General features: G+C 40.7%; 1 protein-coding gene across 2 annotated transcripts in view; it reads right to left on the reverse strand.

Annotated features, from left to right (window-relative positions):
- Window positions 1-24,757, reverse strand: part of ADSS2 (adenylosuccinate synthase 2) — a 36,511-nt gene extending 11,754 nt beyond the window's left edge. The window contains exons 1-8 of one of the 2 annotated variants that reach the window (XM_083832575.1): window positions 23,573-23,697; window positions 10,272-10,374; window positions 7,805-7,873; window positions 7,008-7,058; window positions 4,701-4,767; window positions 1,898-2,005; window positions 1,588-1,669; window positions 283-409 (exon numbers count right to left, since the gene is read on the reverse strand). In XM_083832575.1, coding sequence (XP_083688701.1) covers window positions 283-409; window positions 1,588-1,669; window positions 1,898-1,938 — 250 coding nt within the window. In that variant the 5' untranslated portion in view covers window positions 1,939-2,005; window positions 4,701-4,767; window positions 7,008-7,058; ... (1 more) ...; window positions 10,272-10,374; window positions 23,573-23,697. Of the gene's footprint in view, window positions 1-282; window positions 410-1,587; window positions 1,670-1,897; window positions 2,006-4,700; window positions 4,768-7,007; window positions 7,059-7,804; window positions 7,874-10,271; window positions 10,375-23,572; window positions 23,698-24,456 lie in introns of those variants that run through there. The other variant, XM_083832574.1, reaches the window with a different exon arrangement.
- Window positions 24,758-27,563: the final 2,806 nt, after the last annotated feature.

Raw genomic sequence — 27,563 nt, forward strand, 5'->3', positions numbered from 1 at the left:
GAGCTACTCCACGTGAAATTTGTATACACTGAAGTAATAGTTCCACTCTATTTAAGAAATTTAATCACCTAATCCTTACTGTCATTCAAAAGCTTGATCTTGGGAGAATCTTAAGCTTTTTGAAAGTATGTAGTTAAAAACATTGCTAATTAAAGATGGTACTGTTCTTCCAGAATAGAAAACAATTCTTCCGTAAGAACAGCTATGCACAGAAGAGCTTATATTGAATTCTTTCACAATATAAATATATACCAACCTGTGTCTCATTAAGTTTAAACCTACCAAAATCTATGTCCAGCAGTGCTGCATTTGCACCTTCTACTAAGATCTTCTTTGGTGGTCCATGTAAAGCTTCATACATGAAATAGACACCATCTCTTACCATTGGTTTTATTTTTTCCATGTAGGCCTAAATAATAAAAGAGTAGCTTATAGCACAATTTCATTATAGTAAAGCTAGCCAGAGCGCAAGTGCTCATATTCACACTATTAATCCTTTTGAAAAGTAAAAGCAAATGTAAAGAAATGCTAAATAAATATGCCATAATACGTGAACAAGGGAAGGAAGAACATCATACTCAGATTTACATAGTACATATGCAACAGAAACTAATTTTTAGGTCTACATATTGATAGAAATACTGCAATTCAGCATGTGTAACAGGTATCATTTAAGGTGAACCAAGCAGAAGTTCTAAGAACTCCCACATACTCCATTCTAGAATTGGCAAACTGAGTAAAGCAGCAACTAAAGATATGAGAAGTATGATTTCTTTGGCCTGATTTTCTGAAAGAATTAAAAATATATAACTGTGCACACCCTCCTCTGTTCCACATATACTCCACTTTTTTTTTTTAACCCATTTGTCAAATTTGATCAAGGTTTTCAAAGGGGTAAAAAAAGAAGTCTCAGACAACTAAACTTCTATAAAACAAAAAAGAAAAAATAAAGGCTGAATAAGAGTAAGATATATAAGAATACAGCTGCACTGTGAAATTGTACTGCTAGGCATAAGGGAATCAACACTAGAGAGAATCCTCACAAGTGTAACCCAGTTGCTGGGGGGTGAGAGATCAAATTAAATTTCATATTTAACCACAAGAACAGTTTGCTGGCAATCAGGCTTCATTACTTCTGCTGCTATCAACTTACAGTCCAACTACATGCAAAAAAATGTTTTTTCCTTAAGGCTTTATTGCTCAGAATAGTAATTTACTTCAGTTCTTAAGGTTCTAACACGAGGAAATCATATTCTGCATTACAACGAAGACATGCCTTCCCCAACTACAATCTTGATGTTTTTGTTGTGTTTTTTTCTAGCTAGTATAAGTCAGAAATAATTCTCCTTATGTAAGTTCTTAAAGTCTACAGTAGTTCTCTTGAAACCAAGTTTTTAAATGCTGCATAAAGAGGCTAAGGTGTTTTAAGGATGCTAGCAGACTTTTTAAATTGATACATATCCATTTCCCATGTTATATATTAAGTTCCCACTCCTCACAGAAGTATGAGAGTCAACCACCTTGAGATTTTCATATCAGTAACCCTACACAGTGATTACATCATTTAACAAACAGAAGCAGGCTTACCTTGAGCTTTTTCAATTCCCCTTCAATATCTATCTCTAAGGTAGGATATATCGCTTTGTACTGATTGGCTAACACTTTAAACCTGGAAGACAAAAATTCATTAAGGTTTGTTTTATTTGTTTTCTTTCTCTCTCCTCCACCAACCTTACAATCTACTGATAATGTATTTACAATTATTTGCAATTAAATAATTTTAAGCAGACTGAGAAATCAAAAAAATTTAACAGCAACCAGCTGTAACTGTTTCCACAGGGACACACCCAGATATTGAAAACTATGCTCAAAACTTGCATTAAAGGACAAAAATTACCTCTCAGAAAACTCATCAAAATCAGAAACAAGATCACACATCCTGAGTCCACTTCGTGCAGCTTTTGAAGAATATACTGGACCAATTCCTTTTTTGGTAGTTCCCAAGCTTTAAAAAGATAATAGCAGGAGTTATTCTTGATATACAACTAAGGTGTTTTTCTCTTTAAAGCTAATATATTCTTACCATAAAGTGAAATGCTGTTATTGCAAACCTTCTTTTAAACATTCAAATACAAGATACTTAGTACATAACTTAGTTTCAGAACATCACTGTTTATAGACATGAATATATTCATCTTCTACATACTTCTGTTTTTAGACCAGTAACTTTTTATACTTCACTGAATCTTATTTGAACACAAATCCCAACTTTTCTACTTAAGGAACTAAATGCTAAAACAATATCCTTCAATACTATGAACTGAAGAAACTAACCATACACCTTCCTAAAAACATATTTCATGGAGACGAAAAAAATACAACCAGCATGGATTTCAGATTTGTGAGAAATATTTCATTTAATAGTAAAAGCCTCCAATGGAGCCAGAAAAACAAATACTGGCAAGTATCTAAGTAACACTGATGCCCAAACACTGTACATACAAAATGGTTGAAGAACAGATTTTCCCTGTAGCTGATTCTGAAAACCTAGATTATTGCTCTCACTCTTACCTAACAATACTTCCTGAAGAACCTATAGCTTAAAACCTAAAGCAATCCTTTTTAGCTTAAGTCAGTGACATCATAAGACACAGTTTGCTTGCATTGACTTTAAAGTCAGACAAGTAAAGGTAGATCTGAACTTGCTCAGAAGAATGACGCCATATATAATAAAGCTGGCTTGCTTAATGTGAGCAACAGTTTCATATCAATCAAATAATAATCTGAAAGACTGCAAAGTAACTCCTTTGCCACGTACCATTAAAAAGACTAGAGCCAATACTTTTTTTTTTTTATAATATACTTTAGTTTTTACTGTTGAATATTAAATGGATCTTTTCAGCTGATACTGGTAGAGCAAAAATGTCAAATTTAAGTTTGGTACCTTCAAATTGTCTCGAAGGTATCATACCATAACCCAATTCAAGAGGGACTCCATTTCAAGTAGAAGATACAGGTTAATCCCAAGGTCATATCTAAACTTCATATTAGAATGTATCAATTGATATGCAAGTGAACTGAAATACAGTTCATGATCAGTACTTGTTTCATCCAGACCATTACAAGTTTGGAGTAGATTCAAAACAATAATCTTGGAAAAGGTTAAACAAACGTTCCAATTAGACTGATCTCAGGGTGTGGTATGTTTGTCTCCAGTCTGAAACGAAAGCATGGTAACCAGCCTCCTGTAATACAGTATCATGTAACCAAACCAGGAGGCTGTGGCTTAAATAATTGACTCTAGCCTCTACCCCTATTCATACTCTTCCCAGGTAATTTTTTTAAGAGGCGTTAGCTTCCATTTATTAGGACATGCCAATTCATAAAAGAATTAAGTTGTCAAAAGATTGTATTTATAGTTGTTAGAACAATTGCATAAGCATAACATACTTCTGTATTAGATTACCTTTTTCTATAACCTTTCTGCAAGGGAGGCTATAGAACCCTCACTTGTGATTGGTTTTGCGCTACATTTGAACAGATGAAAGTATTCAATTAAAAATTAAATTACTATTTATAACGATCAGCTTTTAAGTGTTAGATTCAAAACAAGTTTAATACAAAATGCGATACAGAGTCAAATCTACAGTTAGACATATTGGCAAGCTATTTCAAGTGTTTTTTTTTTCCCCTCACGCTACCAGGAGTCTTTCGATAATCAGTTTCTGACATCTCATGCTTTGCCAATCCTCAATAGTACTTCCCCCACTACAGTGACTTAGATAGCCTTAGAATTTAGGAGGAAGTAAATAGATTAATGCTTTTAATCCACAGGCAGTTTTAACAAGCTTGAGAACTGTATGATCATTGCAGAACGTCAGGATCATAATAATCCCTACAGAAAGAATATATACAGCACTTTTAAGAGGGTCTTAAATTTCTTAGCTTTGAATGTAACTTTCTGGTGGAGCAGGGTTCTTTAGATCAGATGAAGGCAGGAATGTTTTAATTGGGCTTTCCCTTACAATCTTTAACATTGACTAATGAAACAGTAGTTTCATCTCAAAAGTAGCTCAGTGACTGATAGCATTTTTCAATCCCACAGAGCTATTTTAGCTTGCACTCCCCAAGCATTCCTCAAAGTAGCTAATAAAAAAAGTAGTAGCTCATTAGAAATACACACACATATTCTACCTGTTTACTTTTTAATTCCTAAGAGAACAGGTACCAAGACAGCTGGTACAGCACAGTCAAGTGTGAAAATGACCAAACGCAAGAATAATTGACAAGTTAACATGCAATAGCAACCTGCATGAAGATATGCCCAGAAGAGACACTCTTAAAGGCTATTGTCATGGATGAAGACCTTTTAGACTTCTCAGTAAGGAAGACTGAATTACTTTTCATCCATGATACAAACATTATTTCAGTAAACAATTAAAACATGAAGACAAAGGAACCATTTTTGTAAGGCAAATTAAGAACCAGGAACTTTTCCATACGGCAACATATCAAGATAAAACCCTTTCATTATACAATGTTTTGCTAGCCACTGGAGTACAAAAGTGTAAGTGATCCCAGAACACTCCACATTAGACTTACAGGGATAATCAATACATTTTAAATTCAATGACAATCAATAACGGAAATCCAATGCAGTAACTCATGCTTGTACTAAGCCATCCATTAAAACTACTTACTTCTTCCCTGCTTGTTCTTGCCTTTGTTGTTCTTGGATGCCATCAGCAGCTTGGTGGAAATCAAATACTAAAAAAAAATAAAATAATATTTTACATAAGCTGACATTTTGCATGAAACAAATGGCCGTATCAGTAATGATTTCTTCAAACCAATTTTAGTCCTGTTTATCAACCTGGAAAAAAAACATGCACACACAAAAGAGAGGGAAATAAAATGACAAGAGCTTTTTCTCTTCTTTTCCATGATAGCCCCCCACCCCTCCCAAGTTCAGCAGTTGTGTACACACCTTCCATAGAAAAGCTAAGACATTACAGTCTTCTAGTGGCCCAAAAGAATGTATGGACAAGAAACAAAGAAAACATGTAGTTGAAAGAAATCCTGGAAAACAGGTTACGGTAAGAAGTCATACTGTTGAAATTTAAGGTGAAGACTTTAGGTAAACATTCTCATTCATTCTGAAGATTTCTTAGACCATTTTAATTTTAGCAAGGCAGCATCAATGGAAATGAATTTGGAAATAAAAGAAAATCCCAAAAACGTTACCCATGTAAACAATGCAATTGTTACCTGAAGACAACAGAAGTCATTTTTACAAGCCCTGATTTTTTTCTTAAGCATTACATACTATTAATGACAAACAAGGATTACGAAAAATATTCCTTCCATCGATTCTTGTCTACCATAAAGGCAAAAAATAAACATGACAGATTCATGGCAAATATGAACAGAGAAGCAACACTTTGCAGTTCAACAGATATTGGCTCATTTTTCTTCAGCACTATGTCCTCACAGTGAAGTAATTAAGCTACTCTTTACAAGCATAAGATTGCAAACTTGTAAGAAACTTACTGATTTAATAAGTGTGCTGGTTTCTCTAGTATGAGTGATTTTCCTCATCTTCCTTACCAAGTTATTTTTGTATTTACTTCCACACATTCCTATAATTCAAGGACTAGATCATCCCCAGCAGCTTGAACCTACTGTTAGTTGATCATTTGTTACAGACTAATAGCTCGCAGACTGCCAACACCCATTTCAGAGAAGGCATTTGTAATGGCAACAAATCTCCAGACCGCCCTCAAAACTTTCTGAACAGAAACATTCTGAAAGTCCATTTATGCTGACAGATTGAACAATTACAGGTGGCAGTCGGTAACTGGTCCTTTTTTTTTTTTTACTCAGGACCTGTTTATCCATGAAAATTTCACAGTATTGCCATTGCAACATAATAATTGCAGAACAGCCTCTCTAAACAACTTCCAAAGAATTCACCTACAGTGATTCTACTCTCAAAAGAATTTTAGTAACTTAGGAACAGTTACTCAACTATTCCAAATGCAAAGTAATTACATCAAAGTAAAAGCATATTTATTCTGAAATAACACGTTTACTGACTAATCTACTCCTGATTTCCAGATTGGTTAACACACAAACAACAACAAAAAATAAAGGAAATACATTTTTTCCACCCATGTCATAAGCTTTTATCTGATAAAGACCTGAAAAGTTTGCATCTTCAGAAGATGACTACCACTGCAGCAATAATTCCATTTCCTAATACATGCAGTTACGTAACTATTATGCCACATATCTAATTTAAAGGAGGAAATTAAGTAATAAAGATGGCCTAGGAGAGATATAGCCTTTAGCACTGAAGTTCTGTTTTTGTGGTTTGGACTCTCAACATTTTACTCCAGGCTCTTGAACTGAAGCGTTTCCTGGAACATAAGCTAGAACCAAACCTTGATTGATGAACTCCCTCTGAGAGAAGGAAAGCCATTCTCTTGATTCCTACAGAGCTCTTCCCATACAGTGTCTTTTATGAAGTACATGGCATTTTAGTTGGTAGGGAGCTCATTAATTTGGAAGTCACACCCACTCACATGGTTTCCCACCAGAAAAATTGCTCTATTTCAGGAAAGAAAAGCATAACTGCTTTTACACCAAAAAGGGAAATGAATCCTTCACTGAATTAACTTCTGAACTGCTTTTTGACTGCTTTTCACATCTAACTTTCAGCTTGGAAAGCGAACCTGCTTTCCTGAGTAGAGTATGCTTACAGAGTGGGATTAAGGACTCACTGAAAAATAAACCTAGGAGGGTCCTGAGTGATGGACAAGTTTTTCTAGGATCTTCAATAAGCCAAAGTAGATACAATGCCTAGCATACAGAGGCTTAGCCCAAAGAAATTTACATACCAATGAATGGTCAGGAAGGCTAAAACAGTCACTCTTACTGCCATGGAAAGTTCAGAGAACACAAAGTTAAAAAATAATAATAATAATAATAAAGATCTGGGAACTTACCGATATGAGCCCTGTCAGAAATTATTAGTCTTTTTTCCCAGCCTTCTAGCCCTTAAAAGACAAAGAAAAATAATTCAAATTATGTTTTATATAGTTTTTTTTTTCTTCTGATGTGTAAAGGAAAAATACTTTTCATGTTTAGTCTTTAGTTGATCTATTTAAAGGATAAGCAACCACATTCTGGAGAAAAAGAGTGGATTGGAATTATGAAAACTTAACATCAGCCTATAAAGCTGAGAAAGTCAGGCTTATTATGATAAAGAACTCCTGGTGATTCTCCTAGTTCTTCAATTTCAGCAACCAATTAGTAGCTTTTTACTTATGAATAATTTAGTTGATTTACCTTACTTCCAGTGGACTGCTATCAAGCATGGCCATTGACATGACAACAAGAAGCCGAAAAGCAAGTTCAGAATCAAGAAAGGATTTATATTGCATATATTTGCATTAACATGTGCTGTCAAAACATATGCTAAGATTGCAAGAAGTAATGTGTCTACAAACTACTAACACACTTTAAAAAGTTGTTTTACTTATTAAGCAACAAAATATGTCTGCAGATAATTCATATTTAGAACATGTTCTGTTCTGAAACTGTACAGAGATTCTTTTTGCCCATCTATACTTCCCATCAAGGCTCTGGGTTTTTTGATAAGACTCTGTCAGGAACTAGCAGGTAAATGGAGTTCTGGAAAAAATTATCAAATGTAACCTCTGCAGAGGCATCCTCTATCTAAATCTTTTAATGAAGTGCCCACAAACTACTTTAAGAGTAGTAAAACTTCAAGTTTTCTCACCTTTTCCTTTCTTTAAATTTTTTTCAGCTTCTTCAAAGAGCCCTGGCAAATGAATTACAACACCATTTCCTGAAGAAAATCATTAGACAAAGTTTAATGGATTACACTGAACATGGAAAAATAGTATTTCAACAAATTCAACGACACTTCATGTTTTGCATGCAATGTATTTAAGTTTTTAACCTTTCAGTGAATTCCTAAGAATGAAAGTTGTAACATATCTTTAAAAGACTGACTTAAAATATGCATCTTTAACTACATGCATTGAACCTTTTTAAGAAGCTTTATAAACTTTGTTTAGATCATGACAAACAGTAACAGCATTGTGGGTCAGTTCAGAATGCCACTTCCTCTTCCTCATTTCTAAAATTAACTTCCTTCTTTGCACTTCGTTTTAATCACCCAATTGTTTTTAAAAGCTTAGCACATTTCTAGCATCGTTATAAACGTTAGCGTTCCCTCAGGCACTTTTCATCTGTAAATAGACATAGTGTATTCCATACACAGAGTTCGGTTTGTTAACAGACTAGCAGAATTAATACGGAAAAGGCTCCATCAAAAGCCAGCTCACTGTCCTAAAGACAGCAGAGATTTACCACAATGTCACATTGCTCAGAAGGACTGTTAGCTCATACAATTAACCAGTATCAGCGAGTGCTTTAAGAAGAAGCACTTCTACAAACGATATTGAACCATCTTAAGGTCATGCCAAACTTAGTAGATTTGAAGCAGCCAGTATAACAATACCTACTAAAGAATGAAGGGACCTACCATTTGAAATTATATACAAATCACCTGATTTCACAGATGAAAGCATTCTAAATACCAAAATACAAACTATTTAAGACTTTTTTGTTATACATTTCAGCATATAATCGTAATTGATCGTAATAATCTATTATAATACTCTAACCTTTCTGCCCTTTCCCCCCTTTCTCTTTTAATTATAAACCTTTTCTGTGGAATCCTAAATCAGATTTTTTCCTTCTACTAAATACACTTGAACCACCAGAAGAGTTTTTAAATACAAGTCTGACTTCAAAGAAGCTAGAACAGCAAACTTCAGAATAGACGGGCCAAGAGGTGGGAGACAGATACAAAAAGATTTGTAAAAAGCTCTCCCCTGCCCACTGCACTTTTACAGGATTTAGTCTTTTCTACCTGACCCTGAGTCCAGCACACAGGACATGGCAAATGGACATCCCTTTTTCCACTGCTTTTCAGCAATAACTTTTAAAAGAAACATAATACAGTAAGACACCAAAACAGAGTATTGGTAGTATCATCTGCCACAGCCCCCCAAACCAGGAGTCGTTAACAACCCAACCTCCCCTCTGTCAGCGGGGATCTATTTCCATGCCTGTTGGCCCAGTTTCCATAGAAAGTACTAGGCAGGGCCAGCTAATCCAAAACCACCCCACTGCCAAGTCACAGCGAAACAGCTGAAAGGAGGCACAATCAATGACAAATTCCCATCAAGAATGGTGTTAATGCTAACTGAAAGCACACAGTCACTACAAACTGGTCCTAATAATTCAGCGGGTATCGTTTATGAATCAACAAACTACTGACAGATGCTCTTTAGTTGCTGTGCTCTTTAGCAAAATGTCAATGAGCACTTATCCAAAAATTATCACAAAAACAGGCTGGAAATGTTGATAGGTCATATAGCCTTTAAGTAACCTAGAAACTAACCTGATTTGTGAAAGAGCACACAAACATACATAGTTATAATGCTGTGTAGGACTGTTATATATTCACCTGCATCTTTAGAAGGAAACTTTAAGGGCTATACAATGTTAAGTAGTTTGGTTATACAAGTAATTTGAGGAAAAGTAGGACTAGATTCCAAGAGCAGAAGGAGGGAAAGTATGTTGGTATGGAGCAACAGATAGTACAATCTAAACCTCCTTTTGGAAGGCAAATAGATCATAGATCCTGATATCACTTAGTACTGCCACAACCCCAAACCTAATGTAGTCTCTTGAAAAGACCTTTTGCAAGATCTATATAGTGCATAAATCTTCTTGGATTCAGCATTCCTTTTACATTCCAGTGGAAAAGGGAGGAAAGATTTATGTTGCTGTAAGTACTGGTAGTCATTTAGGAGGGCTGAAGACTGAAACACAGGAGGAATTGTGAGAATAAAAGAAATACGTGGTAGAAAAAAAATCAGATGGAAGGGGAAGGGACAATGAAGATACACTGGGCAGATAGCCATTTGCATTGATAGGGGAGATAAGAACAAAAATGACCTAAGACAATAAAACACCCATAATCTAAACTTCATGACTGAGTTAAGTCAATATTAATAAGGTAGTAGAATTACAAGCAAAGCTCAAGCCTCTGGGAATGAGGAAAAAGTGTCCTAATCCTGTATGCCCTCGGGTATACTTTGTTATTTTAATATGTCCAAAGTTTGTCACTACATTATTGTCCATTTTTGTTTCAGAGATGTCCCACTTACCAATGAATGCCGTGACTTTTGGATTGATGATCCCACTTGGCAGAAGATGGAAGTCATACTCCACAGAATCCACAACAACTGTATGCCCTGCATTATTGCCTCCCTGAAGAAAAAAAAAAAAAGGAAGTATTAATAGATCTTGATACGGAAGACAAATGAAGACACAGTACAGATAGGGAATAAACTCATTCCACCTCCAACTCCGCAACTTTCATTTTTGCTGCTGACAAAAGATCTACATGAGATCTTCCTCACCCAGGAAATCTGCTGAACTTGGTTTGTCAAACTTGACCATTTCCACATGAATATTAAATGTCATATAGATTTTTGGATGGTATCGTGGTTCAAAGGTACGAATGCTTTGGAGTACGATGCTTCTACAAGTTATTGGACAGACCCATAAACATTCTAGAATGTGGAAACATTTCTAAAAGCATTCAACAGTTTTACTTGCTTCCTATTACATTTAGGAAAAATAAGTATTAAAAGTCAAATTGCAACCCTAGCAAAATAAAACCAAGAACAGTTAAACTGGGTATGTGAAGCCATGGAGTTATTAGGGAGGATGCGTGCTGCGGGTTGGCAACGTGCATGCTTCTTGTTCTGAATTTGTGGTTCTGTCTTTTGCTGATTGTTTCTCATAAAAAAACATTCAAAGTTGACTGGTTTGCTCTATACCTCCTCAGCTAGCACAAGGTATTTGTATCTGAAGTCTGCTGTTAAGGCATGAATCTAGAGGTAACTAAGATGATTGTGGTTCTCCCAATTTACAGGAGACCAATTATACCAAGCAGCCCTCAGTGCTCCTACCTTTTTTCATTACCATGAAGCATGAGAGTATTAACAGATTTATTAAACTGCGAAATAACATCCAAAATACAAAAGGAGCCTGTGTCCAAGTCTCAAAGAGGGTCAGGATAGGCTTATGAAACTAAAAAAAGATTACAAAATAGTTACCAAATATCCCCCGTTCTCATTCGCTGTACTTTTGAAAATAAGCTTACACTCTCTTGTGACCAAATTGTTTGTGCAAGACACGGTTACACACAAAACAGTCCTGTTTGCTGTAACCACAGGAATATTTAGAGACATCTTACACACAAAGTGCTTTGTTCAAGGGAAGACAATGGAAAGACATAATATTCCAAGCCTTTTTCAGTACAAGACAAACTGAAGAAAGGCATTATATGAAAAGAAGAAAGAAATATGAAATATTAAACCATGGAATTAAACCTGAAATATTTCACAGTAGTTTATAAAAGAAGATCTTCTCTAAGCAACGGACCAAAAAGCTATTCACTACTTCTGCAACATTTAAAAACATGAAAACAATAGATAAAGCTGTACATCTGACATTACAAATAACAAATATTCTTAGCTCTCAAACCTCCCTGCAAGTATATAAACATATATTCTACAGGTAAATGTTATCTCAGTGAGGTCAGCAACGAAACTTCTCATAATTTCAGCATTATTTGAGGACTTATACCAGTCCCATCTCCTTTGGAAAGAGAAGGAAGCCTTACAAACTTTCACCCAAAGTTGAAATGAATTTGTGACATGTTACAGAGTTTTCCCATTTAGTAAGCAGTACCTTGAAGTGGTAAAGATTTCTGGACACGGATGGCTTTCCCTGCACTTGATCCGACTTCAGCAGAGAAAGCCAAATTTTGCATTCACAACATATGAAACATATCAATTGCATAAACAAAGCAAGCCATCCAAGGTTATTCTTTTAAGAAAATAATGAAAGTTCAGGAATAACCTCCTTCTTCCTCCCATCCTCTCGGCTCAACAATAACTGTTAAGAAAGCTTTATCAGTCCACCACCTCTACCACTGCACCTTTGATTGACATAGCAAATAGATCATTTGTAACTGTTTTCTAAATGCAATGCTGATTCTCCTGGGGTACTGCAAGTTATCCCAACAGTAGGTGACATTTAATGTTTTGCTTCTCAAGTTACTTTTAAATAATAGTTTTCTAGCAACATGAAAAAGAAAAAAAATGACCATTGTAGATCATGATTACTGATAAATTCTTAGTCTCTTCTAAGTTTGCCACGCTACTGCCATTCAGACGTGCTAACAGAAAGTCCAGTGGCCAGCCTGCTCGAGTAGGGTGTTCAGCAGGGAGACGCAGAGCGAGTAAATCATCAGAACATAGCTGCTGGGTTTTGGTGGTGTCCAGACTTTTCCCTAGCACTGCTGAATGACGTCAAGATACACAGAGGTGTGTTGTTTCTGTGCTCATTTAAAAATACCCTGACATAGTGGCTGACAGAATTAAAATGGCATTTTACCCTTTAAACCCTGAACTACATGTACAGCACAGCTCATACTTCATCTAGAAGAAAGCTGGTTACCCAAGTTATACGAACTTCACCACCTTTGCTATTAGCAGCTATGCTTTAAGGGATTTTGCTAGAAACTAAAGCAAAAAACCTCAGCACTGCATGTGATGAATCACCACTTGACTACACTCTTAGGCCATACTCAAGGTTTCCTAATGCTTGTTTTCAGCTTATACTCAAATTTCAATCTCAGAATACGGTTGTTTGCATTATGATAATGCTTGCAATATGAAGAGATTTGATCCCGGAAGAGCTATTGTTATCAGTTGCCTGGTAGAACAATTGATAGGTAGGACTGTCTGGTCAGTCCACATCCTGCTTTGGGCATCATTCCATCAAATTCTTTCATTTCTTTAAATATTTTTCATTTCAAACTGTGTATTAGGAGAACACTACAAAAGCAGCATTCAATTAATTGAGTCTTCAAAATGTTGATTTACAGGTAAGCCCTAACCTAATGCAGAAGTGCAAGCATACAGTTACACAATTAGGAATTGTAGTATATTAAGAGAATGATTCACACTACACTAGAAGAGAAGTACTAGTAAAGTGTACCCATGCTGTCTGCTCAGATATTGCACAACACAGCTGTGATAAACATTTCTAATTACAAAAACTTGAACTCAGAGTTCTAGTGGCAGGGGCAGTTGTTGAGTTTTGGGTTGGGTGTGTTTAGGATTTTCCTTGATGGAAGTTCCCCTACCCCTCACCCCCAACCCAGGAACTGCTAACACCAACATCATCACAACTATTGCCTCTGGGATTAATTCAAGGTAGAAACTGATGAAGTCACTTCTGGCATTGGTCCTTTCCATCCCTATTTCTCTCCTCCTCCCTCACTATGCTAATCCAAAAGGGATCAGTTAGATCATTCAAGCTAACACTCCTCTGATTAAAATATTTGAACATTAATGAAGTACTCCTAACTGGGTTTAACTAATAGTGAAAAATTACACGGTTTATGCCCAAATAAATTTCAATACATTGTATAAAGCTTTTGCCAGAGGGAAATAAAGACATAGAAGTCATTTCTTGAGGTTGGCAGTACTTTCTGACTAACTGTATAGAGTAATCTGTCTACCGTATCTTGGTAACCTGAGTTCCCAAACTGGGAGAATTTTCTCCCAGCCCCAGGAAAATTGAAACACCTACTTTGGGACAACACAGACAGAGAGAGGGACCAGAAGGTGTTCCTGCTCTGTGTGGACCACACCACGTGCACGTGGCAGCAGCTCCTTTCCCCTTCCTCCCCGCACAACGGCACGGTTCCTTCAGCTGAGCCAGCCAGAAGCACCACGGCCAACGTGCTCACCCACCGGGGCACGGCAACCCCGGCTTTAGCTACCGATGGACGGACTGCAGGAAAGGGCTGAGGAGAGGAAAAGATGACTTCTTATACACGGGAGGCACAGTCAGGCACCAGTGGCACCCTGAGCAATGAACTTTTCTTAACGGGGATGCTTCCTTCCCATTCTGCAGAAAGGTGGCACTGGGAGCCCCTCTGGAAGCTGGGAGGCAGGTGGTGGAGAAGGTCAGGCAGCCAAGGCAGAGCTGGCTTTGCCAGAGTAAGGAAAGAATATCATGTGGAGTTAAAAAAAGAAAGGAGACAGAAAATAGAGAATCAAGAAGAAATAGCATGAGACATTGAGGAACTTCTAACAGACACTGAAATATCTCTCTAGGTTACTACTAGGCTAGTCAGGTAAAAATTTAAACCATCTTCTCCCTGACCTCCTAATAAAGCTTACTGAGAAGACAGATTTTTATTTATTTATTTGTGTATCTCTATCAATGCATAGCACTGCGTATTTTTGGCATACTCCGAGGTTTCCAAAATTTGATTTTCAGAAGTCAGCAATCTTCTTAGCATTGTGAGGAAGGCTAACAAGAAGTTAAAAGCATTCAGTTCGTTTGTCCTCTCTTCTTTCCTTATGCTATTTTTTCCCCTCACATCTTTTTACTCTGTATTTAGAACGTCTCTCTCTCCTCCCATTACAGATTCATTGGTGCTGAAAGGATCAGCCCTTTCAGCAAGCAGCCCAAAGCTTCACCAAATTACAAAAAATGTTAAATTGCATCTCAAACAGGATTTACTCAACTTGTCAACTGCTATGAGCATGGACTTTGCATTACAGTTTTGCCCTTTCTTAATTTTTGACTTTTCCTTGTAGTCTATACCTAGTACCACCGCTGCTTCCCAAAGCCGGCTTCACGACTGGTTTGCAGTTTTCCAGTTGCTGCCAGCACTTCTGTGAGCAAGTCCAACAGGAATTGCCACCAGGTGACACCGAACATTTGTGCTGAGAATGGGGGAAAACACGAGCTTGCTCAGAGAGAAAGGTGAACTGAACGCCTCTTTTTTTCCCCAACGTTTGACCAGCTCACACAGCTGTGAAGACGGGGATCAGAGAAATAGCTCTTTAATCATAGCTTTAATGCAAAACCAAAATCAAAACAAAAACACCCTCAGCTATGAAAGCTCCTTATTAGTATTCCTTAAAAAGTAGGGTTTTTAAACTTGTGTGCATATCCAGCTCAAAAGTGTGCCAATTGGATCAGAAAGGAGAAGTTTCTATTTATTTGGAGATGCAGAGCAGAAGTCATGAACAAGCATCAACCTACTCATTTCAGTGTACGGATTTAGTTTGGGGACTTTTTAGTTTGGTGCTATTGGATGAACAATTTAAAATCCTATTGAGACCCAGTAGCCTTTTTTTTTTCCTTTTGTGATAATACGACTGTTAAATTATGCTACTATTTTAGAGTATTTTATGTCATTAAGTAGAAATGGAATAGTGAACACCAGATTACGCTTAAGACCACGATCCAATCTATAATATTTAAGCAAAACCTGTTGTTGTAAGATAACTAAGTACGTAAGCTTTTTAAAAAGGCATTATTCCAATGTCACTAGCGCAGTATGCTTCAATCACCTTCTTGAAAAAGCATATGATCCCTGGCCACCAGCTGGTAATCCTGAAATATCCAAGCTATTCAGCATGGAGAACAGCTAAGTATACAGGAATCTGATGGAAAGGTGCACACTAATAGACAAATTATCACACCAGTACAGTTAGAACGACAGCAGTCACGGTAACAAAACCCCTTTATTTATCTACTTTCCAGAAGCCTCGTTCCAAAAAACATGGCCTATGAAACAATTCTTCTGAAGTATTCCTTGCAGAGCAGTAGGCTGCTCAGAGAGATTTAAAAACAAAAAAAAAAGGGGGGGGGGGGAGGGGGGAAGGGAGTGCCTCCAACCTGCTGAAGAAGATTAAGTAGCCTAAAAATCCTTCTCAGTGTAAGCACCACACCCAAGAACCTGCATCCACGTATTCCACATCGATAAGTTGGTCGGTGCTATGCACCAAGCCAGACGCTGTTATGAATATACCTATCCTGGCCAACCTGAACGGGATCGGTTACACGTGCACAAGAGGGGGCATACGATAGCAAAGGCAGCTACATGTATTGTACATCTGGGAGCCGTTTGATAAACATGCTTAGGAAACACCCCGTCTGCAATAGCGTTGTATGCCTGGAGATACTAATTTTGAAGGGAAAAGTCATTATCTGCTAGCTGACATTTTACTGGAAACAAACCTGAATTTTCAATAAATCAAACAAGTGACTGCCGCTAGCCAAAAACCACTCTCAAAGCACTGAAAGGCAGTACTTACCGCAAGCAGCACACACACATCAGTACCAGTACCATATCATGATCAGAACAGTAACACTAGAAAATATACTGAGGATAAATCAACAGTATCAAAGAGGACTTCATTTCAAACATATCAACTGAACTGTATTTCTAACAGGACATCTATGGCAATTTTAAGGTAAATTATTTCAGCATTTCCCCTGCCTATGCAAAATGACTTGTTTTCTCATACATTCTAGCTATAGTTTTTATATGTCTTAACTGGTAGTTAAAATATTTGGGGTAAAGAACTAAACAGAGTCTGGGATAATGTCATATACGTACCTGACTACAGTTTCATGAATATTTCCTTAGCTCTGAAGACTAAAACCAACTTTTAGGACACTTCAAAAGGTGTATTCTAGAACCAAACCGGTAAACTTAAAGAACATACCAACAATCTCTAAGCAAAACAGTCTGCTCGCTTTGAGCCTTCCTCTTGGGCAAGAGCTCCTCAGCTCGTTACATGCCATCCATACATAACAGCTTCCGAACATACAAAGCATGGAGAAAGAGCTCTCATAATAATAAGCAACAGCCATGTTTTCCCCTGGAATTGCATTGCTGTACTGGCCAGAAGATCCCAAGGAATTGAGCTGATATTCCTTGTATGTTGAGCTGATTCACCGGACAAATAAGGACCAATTATTTGGGGGAGAATTATTAGAAGATAATTTAACAAAGTTAGTTTAACAAAATAGCAGTGACTTACATCTGCCTTCAGAAAGTCTAACTGACAACTGCTTCACCACTCTCTACTTCATGACCTTTAGTGTCAGCATTAAAGAGATGTTCTTCTTAGATAAAACAATTGGAGGAATGGACTGAAGTTGCGCCAGGGGAGGTTTAGGTTGGATGTTAGGAAGAACTTCTTTACTGAAAGGGTTGTTAGGCATTGGGATGGGCTGCCCAGGGAGGTGGTTGAGTCACCATCCCTGGAGGTCTTTAAGAGACGTTTAGATGTAGAGCTTAGTGATATGGTTTAGTGGAGGACTTGTTAGTGTAGGTCAGAGGTTGGACTGGGTGATCTTGGAGGTCTCTTCCAACCAGATTCCGTGATTCTGTAATTATTTTCTTGCTGAAATAGTACAAGAAAGTTCATCTGCTAAGACTTCAGGTTTACTGTGCTTTATCAACCACTACCAAAATTCAGCTAAAGAAATACCGAAGTTGAAATAAATGGCCGTTTATCAGGGTGTTCATTTCTCTTCCTGTCTTTTGTTGTTGTTTGTTTGCTAAATATGCAGGTACAAACACAGTGTTTCCTAAGACGTCATTATTTAGCTTTCCATAAACATACTTCAACAATAATAATATTCACCAAGGACATAAGATTAAACTGAAACAATAGTATAACGTGTGCTAACTTAAGAGCTCCTCTGAAGCCAAGTGAAGCCAGCCATTGAGGATGCACGGAATCTCATTTTCTGAAAAGACTCTGAAGATGATATAAAGCCATATTCAAAGGCTTACAGGAAAATCATGAAGTAGAACTTCTCTCTTCTTCCATGAGCTTGCTCAGGAAGTCCCTTGCTCCTGGGTTTACAGCCAATCTCGCTGACTTACCTGAAAACCACCCACAGGACTTTACTGCTTCTCCTTCCAGTTTGAGAGAAGGATTTGCAGCAACTCTATTTTCCTGGTATATTGGACTCTTCTAGGAAAAATGTACACACTTACTCTGTCACTCACTGAATACCCTCACTCCGAAGATGAAGAGGTTCAGTCTAGCTTTACATACTTTTTTCTTTGAAGTGCAGCCTAATAGGAAACGTTAACGTACCAACCCAGATAACCGGCAAAACCAAAAAGGAAAGTGGTGTTGCTTGTTCTCAAACTGAAAGCAAAATATGATTTCTCTTAGGAAAAAAAAAAGACGATGCCTTTTAAAGCCTTGGTGTTGAGCACCAAGAATAAAAGGAAATTTGTGCTACGTGCACTAGCCAAGGAAGTCTAAGCTTAAGTATAAGGCATGTTTCAGTATACACAAGGAGAATACGCACTGCAGGAACACAGAAAAAAATATACCACGTTTTTAGAACTGAGATGGAGGAACAATGGCATATCCTTCCCCATTTTAGATCTACATAAATTCAAAATACACATTTAATTTCCAGCACATATCTTCGTAAGTCAAAGCAGCCCAGATATTGGTACAGTAACCGGAGTACTTCAATCTGCTTCGAACAAATGAGGACAGGAGAGCAGTTCTCGATGCCTCACCAACACCAGCACCCTCAGAATTGCCTGGCCCACGTTACTGAAACTTTACCTAACAGTCAAAGTACATAGAGGAAAAAAAGATTTATTAAAAAAGCAGACTGAAATTACTATTAAAATCATACTGTGAATGGCTCTCTGTACCGATATTAAACTCAGAATTATTTAAAGCAGCTCTGAAATACCACGATATGCACTTCAGAGACCCCAGAAGCCTATGATGACAATCACTGGCTTTTCTTATGACATGGTAATGCCAAAACCAGGATGCCCCCGGGTAGAGCAAAGAAGTCTTTCAAGTTATCTCCTCTAGAACAGAAATTAGTTGTCTAGTTTAAAGCGATGTTATCTTATGCCTCCATTAGGGAAGAAGTCATACGCACCCTCGAGCTCTCCCTGTTGGAGGGGTGTGTACATGGGCAAGCGTATATATATATATAATTTTTTTTTTTTTACAGTTGACTTTCATTGCTACCGCATTCCAGCATTAATTTTCAGCTTGGGGCAACCACTGTTGTTTTTGAGCTACTAATGCAAGTGACTGCCAAGTCGGGCAAGAAGCGAGTCAATGTTGCTCTGGCATCATATGGTTGTAAACACTTTCATTTAACTCTTAGATGGAAAGCCAAAAATAGATGGAAAGAAATGATACTACCACTACTTACAATCTATATATTTTTTTCCTTCCTGCCACAATCAGCTTCTTGGAACGCTGAGAACACACCTCTGGCAAGCTGATCAGAGCCTATCTCACCCTTAACTCCACTACATACCCTAACACAACATAACTGGCGATCACTACGCTGTTTGCTTCTCATTTCAAGCCATATTGCCAAAAATCTAGCTTCAGCTTCAGGTTGCCAACCACACCTCCTTTAAGGAAAAAAAAAAAAAAACAAAAACAGAAGAACAGCACCAAGGTGCAGATAACAACTTAATCGCCTCACATCTCTGATGTTTGTGATTAATTTCTCGCCCCTTTACACCCTCCCAAAAAAATGAATGTGTAGTTATCAACTGTACTATATAACCTACTCCTGGATTTCAATAAAAACAACATTCAGCATCTGGCAATTATCTTTGTTGGTATTTATGCCAATCAACTCATGTTTGTAAGATGTGAACCTAGTTCAAGGAGCCATCACGTTACATGCTTACCTTTTAAGCTTCCTGAAAGTTTGGCCAGACTTCAGAAATTTCTGAATGTGTAGTACAAGAACTAGTGCATCCGAACAAGATCAAGGGTTTGGTTTGAGGCAAATGTGACAGCCTACACACAGTCTTATTTGTTAGAAGAAAACAGGCAACTGTTTAAAAGAAAACATTAATTTTACTTAAGTCCAGCCCAAGTTTCTTTTACTCATCTCAGAAAACTCTGTATGTTTCTCCGTGTTGACAGACCTAGCTCTGAGGAACTGCTACAGGAACATGGTATTTGGAAAGACTCTTTAGAACTAGCTTCAGCTTGGTTTCACCTCATTTGCAAAATCTTTATATTGTTGCAATGCCTCACATGTACTAAGTAGGGAACAGATTCCATTATGCAAATCTTCATTCGGGTCCAGAATAAAGACCAATCCAACCTGAAGAGATAAGAGAGACCTACTGAGGCAGGCTGATAAGGAACAAGAAAAATGCTGAAAGCACCAAAAAACCACTGTTTGCTACATCTCACAGTAAAAGAGTTAAGAAGGGTTATGAGAAACAAAAAGTGGCTTTGGGAATATTTACAGGGAACATCTTCTAGATGTGGGAGGTAGTACAGGAAAAATAAAAAATGTATTTGAAATTTCACTAAGCTGCTACAGAGGACTCCATCTGAACCGTCCAAATGAAAACAGCAAGATGTAACAACGGCAAGGCGGAAAGAACAGTGAGCAACCAGCCGACCGAGGTGCAATTTGTTCCTTCGTACTGTTAAGATCTCCTGTTGACGGCACAAACTTTATGAATGGGGAAACGGGGTTTCAGCTGCCCTCCTGCGTGAAACTGACAGGGTTTCACTGCTTGCCACAACCGGAGGTCACCTGCCAGGGATGCTCCACGCCGGTCGGTGCAGCGTGTGCCTCGCTCATGTGGCAGGCTCATCCCGCCGACCTCCCTCTCTCCCCTCACCAGCACGCATCACTGGCACGCTGCCGACCGCTGCAAGGCCCACAGGCGCGCCCAGCGCTTCAGCGAAACGGGAGCTCCAGCCGGACGCCACGTATCGAACGCCTGACCAGCTGAAAAAGCACCAACTGCTATAGATAGCTATCGATCCTGCTATTCCCGGCCCTGCGTGGCCTGACTAAAACACCTCTTCAGATGGGAGTATTTAAAAAAAAATAAAAAAGTGGGTTCGGTGGGTGGAAAACACAAAGATTCCTTTTTTTCTCTTTTGAAGTAAGTGGATATATACAGACAAGTGACACAGAGGCGTAAGGTCTGAGGACTTAAGCAGTTGTCAACTGATCGATGGCAACTGCTTAACCCCAAGAACCTGCCCGCGGAAAACTTCTCTCCTGTTGCATTGTAATTGCCATGCATCAACTGATGAGCAGTGGCATTACTACACAATCTTCTCTGAGGGAGGATTAAGAATCCACACACTGCAATAACTGCACATTAGTGGTCCAGGGGCAAGAACTGTGTGACCCCACAGCACGCGGAGCAACACTGGGGAGCCAACAGGCAGCCAACACTGAAATCAGCTCTGTTTTGGAGTAGTAGTAAGGCGTATAATAGGACTGAAAAAACACAAAGACAAGATTCTTTAGCGTAGCGAGCATGGCTATAATATAATGGCTTAAATAATAATTTAAGAATTCAAAATCCCATTCACCTGCGTGAATTATGTGCTCTGAATAAATCAGGTACCTCCAATACTAAGAAAAGACAACCACCAACAAATCTGCTGATGAAATGGCTGCACGAGGGCTGAATCATGCAGTGAAGACAGCATGGGTTTTTTTGCTGCACTGTACACACTGGTACATGGGGCAGGAGTATTAATATAAGAGATACAGTATATTTTTGTACTGACTTTGTTTTGATAAAATGGTTACCTAAAATCATTTGCTTGTATTAATTTGCCATTCCCATATCCATTAACAAATGAAATTTTAGTAATTACATTCCCTTATTCGGTTCCATTTTGAAATGTAGGAAGTCCTTGAATCAGAACAAGAAATGTTTTAACTTTCCTTTACCCATGGAATTGATAAAAATACAACGTATGCTTTTAGAAATGGCCAGGTTTGAGAGCAGCAAGGCTAACTGCTTACTAAGAGGGAACTATGTCAATAAAAAAACACAAAAGCATTGTTTTTCTGGCAACTTCTCCTGATTCTCAAACCCATTCTTGCTCTGTTCTACTGTCTGGACTACGATTTATGTGATACCAGCTAAACAGACTTTGCTCTGCAAACTACTGAAGCCCAAATGTAGCTTAACTGTAGAAGTCTTACAGATGTGTTTGCTTTATCAAAAGCATCATTTTACCAGATACCTCTGAAATAAATTAAGACCAATTCAAACATAACAGTGGAAGAACCAGCGCATACTATGCCTGTTGTGTAGACACGTCTGTATTAAATGCTTCTGAACCCTCTGTCCCAGCAGTGCCCTCACGAAACAATCTTAGTTGCCAGGGCAGCTCCATGCACGCAGCCACTGGACACATCTTAATTTGAGCTTGGTCTGCAAGGTCGGTTGTTGCTGAAACCACAATACTAATTTTGATAAATGCAAGTCTGGTCTGTCTCCTGACAAGGAAATCCCATATTCTTTCTCTGAGCACAAGAGTACTTTCAACAACCTCAAAACTTGAGATAAAGTAAGTTTGGGGGTGCTATCTGGAAGAAGTACAGCCATAATACAGCTTATGACCAGATACACTGGTCTGCTTACTTGTACCTCTTCCAGATGCCACAGTCAGCCAGCCAAACAAATGACTGAAGAAGTCATTAGGACACCTGATAGCCAGGAGACAAGAGGGTACAGGCACTGATTTCAGAATGCAACTTCTTGCAATGCCTTTCTTTACAGGTGTTGTAAAAGTAAACAGTAAACAACTGTCAGTTCTGGGACGGGACTGTTTTCATGGGCTGCGTCTGCACAGAACCAGGCACAACTAGAAAACCACACCAGAGTTCCCAGAATTTCAATGCAAATATCACGCAATTTTCTAAGACATCTTAAGTTCTGCTACAACTTACTAAGTCCTCCAAGAAAATAGCTGTATTAACACACTTTCCATAGGAAAGTATTCGGTCTCATCCACAGGTATTCTAGCAACTCTGCGGCACGATAAACAGAAAGAACCATCCTAGAACGAGCAGTGTATAACAATGAAATAAGAATCAGAAGTATGGACTGCAGAAATCCAACAGTAGCAAGGGGCGGACCGAGTTGTAATCTTTCTTTATGGACTTGTACTGATATGAAAAGCACAAGAGTCATTTTCCCACTCTTGCTTACCAGCAGTAACAAAACCATCAAGGGTATTCTTGCACAACACAGAGCAAGATAACTTAATAGCTCAGTGCCACCGGAAGAGAACATTCCTATTTTCCCTCCCATTCTAAGATACGGTTCTTTGTGCTTACCTTGTCCAGGGTTCCTCTTTTTATTACGTTCCTCTGAGCCAAGTAAATTCAGTTTTGTTTACTAAAACAGGAGAAAGTGAATCCAACCCAAAAAAATAGTTCCCTGCCATTTTGGTGAGTTAAATCAACTTAGCAAAAGGAGTCAAGTGCAAGGGTGAGCACATGGGAGGAGGCCAAGAGAACAGGAGGCCCATCAACAGGAAACGGAAGAAAGGAGGGAAAAAAAAAAAAAAAAAACCTCTTTCCTTGCAACAGCAACAAGCAGTTAGAAATGGCAGGACTGGCCACGAAATTCAAGCCTGAGATAACATCGCAGCTTTGCCCTTTTCTCGGTTCGACTGCGCTGGGAGGAAAAGAAGTAACACACGACTTACATCCCCAGCACACGCACAGCCGCTCAGCCTGCCTCCCCCCGACCCGCACGCCTCCCGGCACTCACCTAGGCGCCTCCATGTTTCGAGGACAAACTGAGCCACCAGGGCCGCCAACCCTCACTGCACTGCCGGGCGGCCGTGCCGCAGCACCGCAGCTCGTTTTGTTTCTTTGCCCACAAGGTAGGCGCGGAAGAGCCATTCATTCGCAGAACCAGCTGCCCGAGGGCACGTCCCTTTACTGCGAAATTACCGTCTCTGAAGTTCAAGTTTGGGATTTATCGGCTCCGGAACTGACTCGGCTCCGACAACCCCAGTGCTGTGCGCGGTTCTCGTTAGGTAACGGGAGGTGTAGGCCGTCGGGGGCAGGGCACCCCGCTCCCGAAGGCGTTTGTGTAAGCGAGGTTTCCCTCGCGCGCCCACCGGCGGCGCACGGATAACCAAACTCCGGCCAAGTCCCCGCGTGGTGCAGGCGCGTGGGGCCGCCGCGTCGCCAACTTCGGGAGGGAGAACGGCACACGGCTGCGGTGCGCGCTGCGGGACGGCCGCACGGCCAACGCGGAGACAACCACCTCCCCCCGGACCGATGCTGGCTTGGGGCAGGCGCTCGGGCACCCTGCTCGCCGGCTACACGCGCTTTTGGGGGGGGGGGGGGGCTGGTTTTTGCCCCCCTGCTGGAGGAAGCCCCCCGGGGGCAGGTTTGGGAGGGGGCTCCCCCACGGCCATGCCGGCCGCGGGGCGATGCTGCGGGCGGCGCCGCCGTCCCCGTCCCGTCCCCGTCCCGTCCCCGGCGGCTCCCAGACAAAGGGCGGGCGGGCGGGCGGCGGCGGCGCCCCGGGCACGCTGCTCCTGCCGGCCGCGGCGCCTCGGGGAGACAAAGGCAGCGCCGCGGGGCCCGAGGGGACCGCCGGGCCGCGTCCCCCCCGCCCCGGCCCCGGTGTCGCCTCCTCACCTGGCACCTGCAGACGATGTCGGCGTCCTGCGCCAGCAGGTCCACCACCTTGCCTTTGCCCTCGTCGCCCCACTGGGCGCCCAGCACCACCGTCACCTTGTTGCCGGGGGGCCGGGCGGCGCCCCCGCCGTTGGGCACGGCGGCCGCCGGGGCGCCCTGCTCCGCCATGGCCCGCGCTGCCCGCTCCGGCTGCGGCTGCTGCGGGGCTCCGGGCACATGCGGCAGCGGCAGCGCGCGGCGGCCCCGCTTCCCCCGCCTCCTCCCGGCCGCGCCGCGGTGCCGCTGCCGCATCCAGGCGCCGCCGCCGCCTACCGGCCCCCGCCCCGCCGCTCCCCGCCCTCCCCCGCCGGAGGAGGCCCGCCCCGCTCCCCCGGGGAACAGCGAGGCCGCCGCCGCTGCGGGCGGCTTTTTTCCGTCCGTCCCCCCCCACTCCCGTAGCCCGCCCGCCGCTTCTCCCGCGCCTCGCAGCGCGGACTACGTTACCCAGCGCGCCGCGCGGCGTGCCCCTCGCAGAGCGCCGCGCGGGGCTGCGCGCGGGGCGTGCTGGGGGTTGTAGGCCGCGCGGGCAGCACCTGTAGCGGTGCGGGGGGGTGGCGGCTGCCCCATGCGGCCCCGGGCCGTGGACGTTAGGGGCCGGGGGTGGGCTGAGGGGCCTGGCGCTGTCCCCGCTGCCGCTATGGCCGGAGGGCAGAAGCCCCTCCGAGAGGGGCCGAGGGGCGCAGTGCGGGGCCGTGGGGCGGGGAGGAGGCCGCCGTGCGTCGGGCCTGGCCGCGGCTCGTAGCAAGGCGCTCGGGCTCGGGCCTGGTGGCGGCGGATTCCCCTCATGGCCCCCCGGGCACGGCGCAGACCTGGCCCGGCACCTCCGCTCCTGGTGCATCTGTGGGCAAAGCGCACCCACGGTTCTCAGCGTACATGTCAGATATGCAAATAAATGTTTTGAGTATACCACAGCGTCGTGTGTATGGTTAGTTTTGCACACTTAATGGTAAATTAGCCAGGGGCTATACGTGAGAAGCCATTTTCTCCAGAGCCACCAGAACATGGCCCCCAGCTTCCTCATGAGAAGAAGAAAACAAGAATGGAAAAAACCCATAGCAGAGAAATGCCTTCATCATGCATACTTGAGGGTTTAGAAGTGGAACTGGTGCCTCAGAGGCTGTTTCATTCTTTCCTGTTTCACAGAATCAACACCCCTAGGGGGAAGATTTTTTTTGTAAAGTAGCTATTAAAAAGGCAGAAGTTTGAATGATGTAATTATTGCTAAGACAAGCTATTCAAAAACCTGAGTCACTGAGCAGTCACAGTCTGGGAAGTTACGGAGTTCGAATCGGGTTTTTAGTTGCTTCTTTGCACCTTCAGGCTTGCTCTAATCAAGAATTGGAAGTGCTGTAAAAGTCACCAGAGTAAAGTTTAACTATGTCTTGTAAAGCTAGAGAGATATAAAACAGAAGATTAAGTATAAAGTTGACCGTACAAAGTTGACTGAGAACATGAAAAAAAAAAAAAAAACTAAATCCTGAATGTCATTGCAAAGAGGTGCTATGACAAAGCAGTCAGCAGTTCTGTACAAAGATGTTGAGCAATTGCGAATGATACGAATGATATGTGAGGCGATTGTTTATATACACTTCACAGAGTAAATGGTCCCCTAAGCACTTGGTATAGTCCATAGTATTGATATTTTTGGATGCTTGTGCTAAAAAACATAGACATGATAAATCACTGGACAGGGATCGTGGGAAGTCACTAAAAAGCGCAAGGAGCTGCCGAAGTCTCTCCAGTTCTGCTGACACAATGGCAAACTTTGCTCTAGTGCAGTCACTTTGAAACTAGAAACTGAGGCTGTACATCATCTGATGACTCCCCAAAAAGTGGTGTTGATTTATTTTTTACGATATGATTTTCCAGTGTAGCTGAATGATACTAAAGCCTCACCATTGCCAACACAAACATTCCCTTGAATCTCAAAATAATTTTGAGCCTGTCAGGGTAGTGTTCTAGTAACATGGTGTTAATGTAGAATACTTAAGGTCAGAAGAGACCTCCAAGATCATCTGGTCCAACCGTCCCGCTACCACCACTGTCACTCACTAAACCGTGTCCCTAAGCACCAGGTCCAACCTTTGCTTAAACACTCCCAGGGATTGTGACTCCACCACGTTCCTGGGCAACCCATTCCAATGCCTGACTACTTTTCCTGAAAAGAAATTCCTCCTAATTTCCAACCTAGACCTCGCTTGTAATGCTACTTTTCAAAGAGGTATCAGACATACAATGTCGTTGCACTGCTATTTTTATTTTGGCATAGAAGAGTTCTGAAATGTGTGTTTTTGTATGTTCTCTTGGTAGGTATAGAACCAAAGAAGAAAACTATGAACTATTTACTTCCAGAAAACCTATAAGTGTTTAATGAAGATCAGGCAAATCAATACTGATTGGCACAGCAAGATTCAGAATCTTTAGTTACAGATCCATCATGTTTAGTTAGTATATATCTATCATTCCCCCACCTCCTTTTCTTCGCAAACTAAATGGACACTTTTCATTCTAATACTGTAAAAGATGGTAAATTTTCTTTATTCACCAACTGTACTTACAGTATAGTTCTAGGAAATAGTAACTCTTGACTAAAGTATGAAAACAACTGGTGCCTAATGTCCCTTATCAAAAATAGGCATCTCTTGTAGCATAAGTAAGAGGTTAGAATAACACAGTGCAGAAATTCTTTGTTGCATTTATTTTGGTTTATTCACTATGAGCAAGAGAACCAGTAAGTGCATGCAATGTTACAGTAATGTTTTTTTCTTCTAACATGGAGGGAATCTATTCACTTTGGTTTTTTCCCTAGTTCAGCAAGCTGAATCTGCACTGTGAGAGGTCAGGTGAGCATTTAGAGTTGACGATAAGTTGCAAGAGTTTGTATTCGAGGAATAAAGGAATGCAATTGCTTGTTCTGGCATTAGCAAGTTTGGGATTAACTTTGTAAAACTGAACCCACGGTAGAAGTGTACATTGATAAAGCTTAGGTTTCATTGTCTTCTGAAGTGTTGAATGCTTTTGATTGGAGGCATTTATCACAAATTTGACCACAGTTTGGATACATTCAT

The sequence above is a fragment of the Anser anser genome, assembly GCF_964211835.1.
Source record: "Anser anser genome assembly, chromosome: 3".
In the NCBI taxonomy this organism is placed as follows: Eukaryota; Metazoa; Chordata; class Aves; order Anseriformes; family Anatidae; genus Anser; species Anser anser.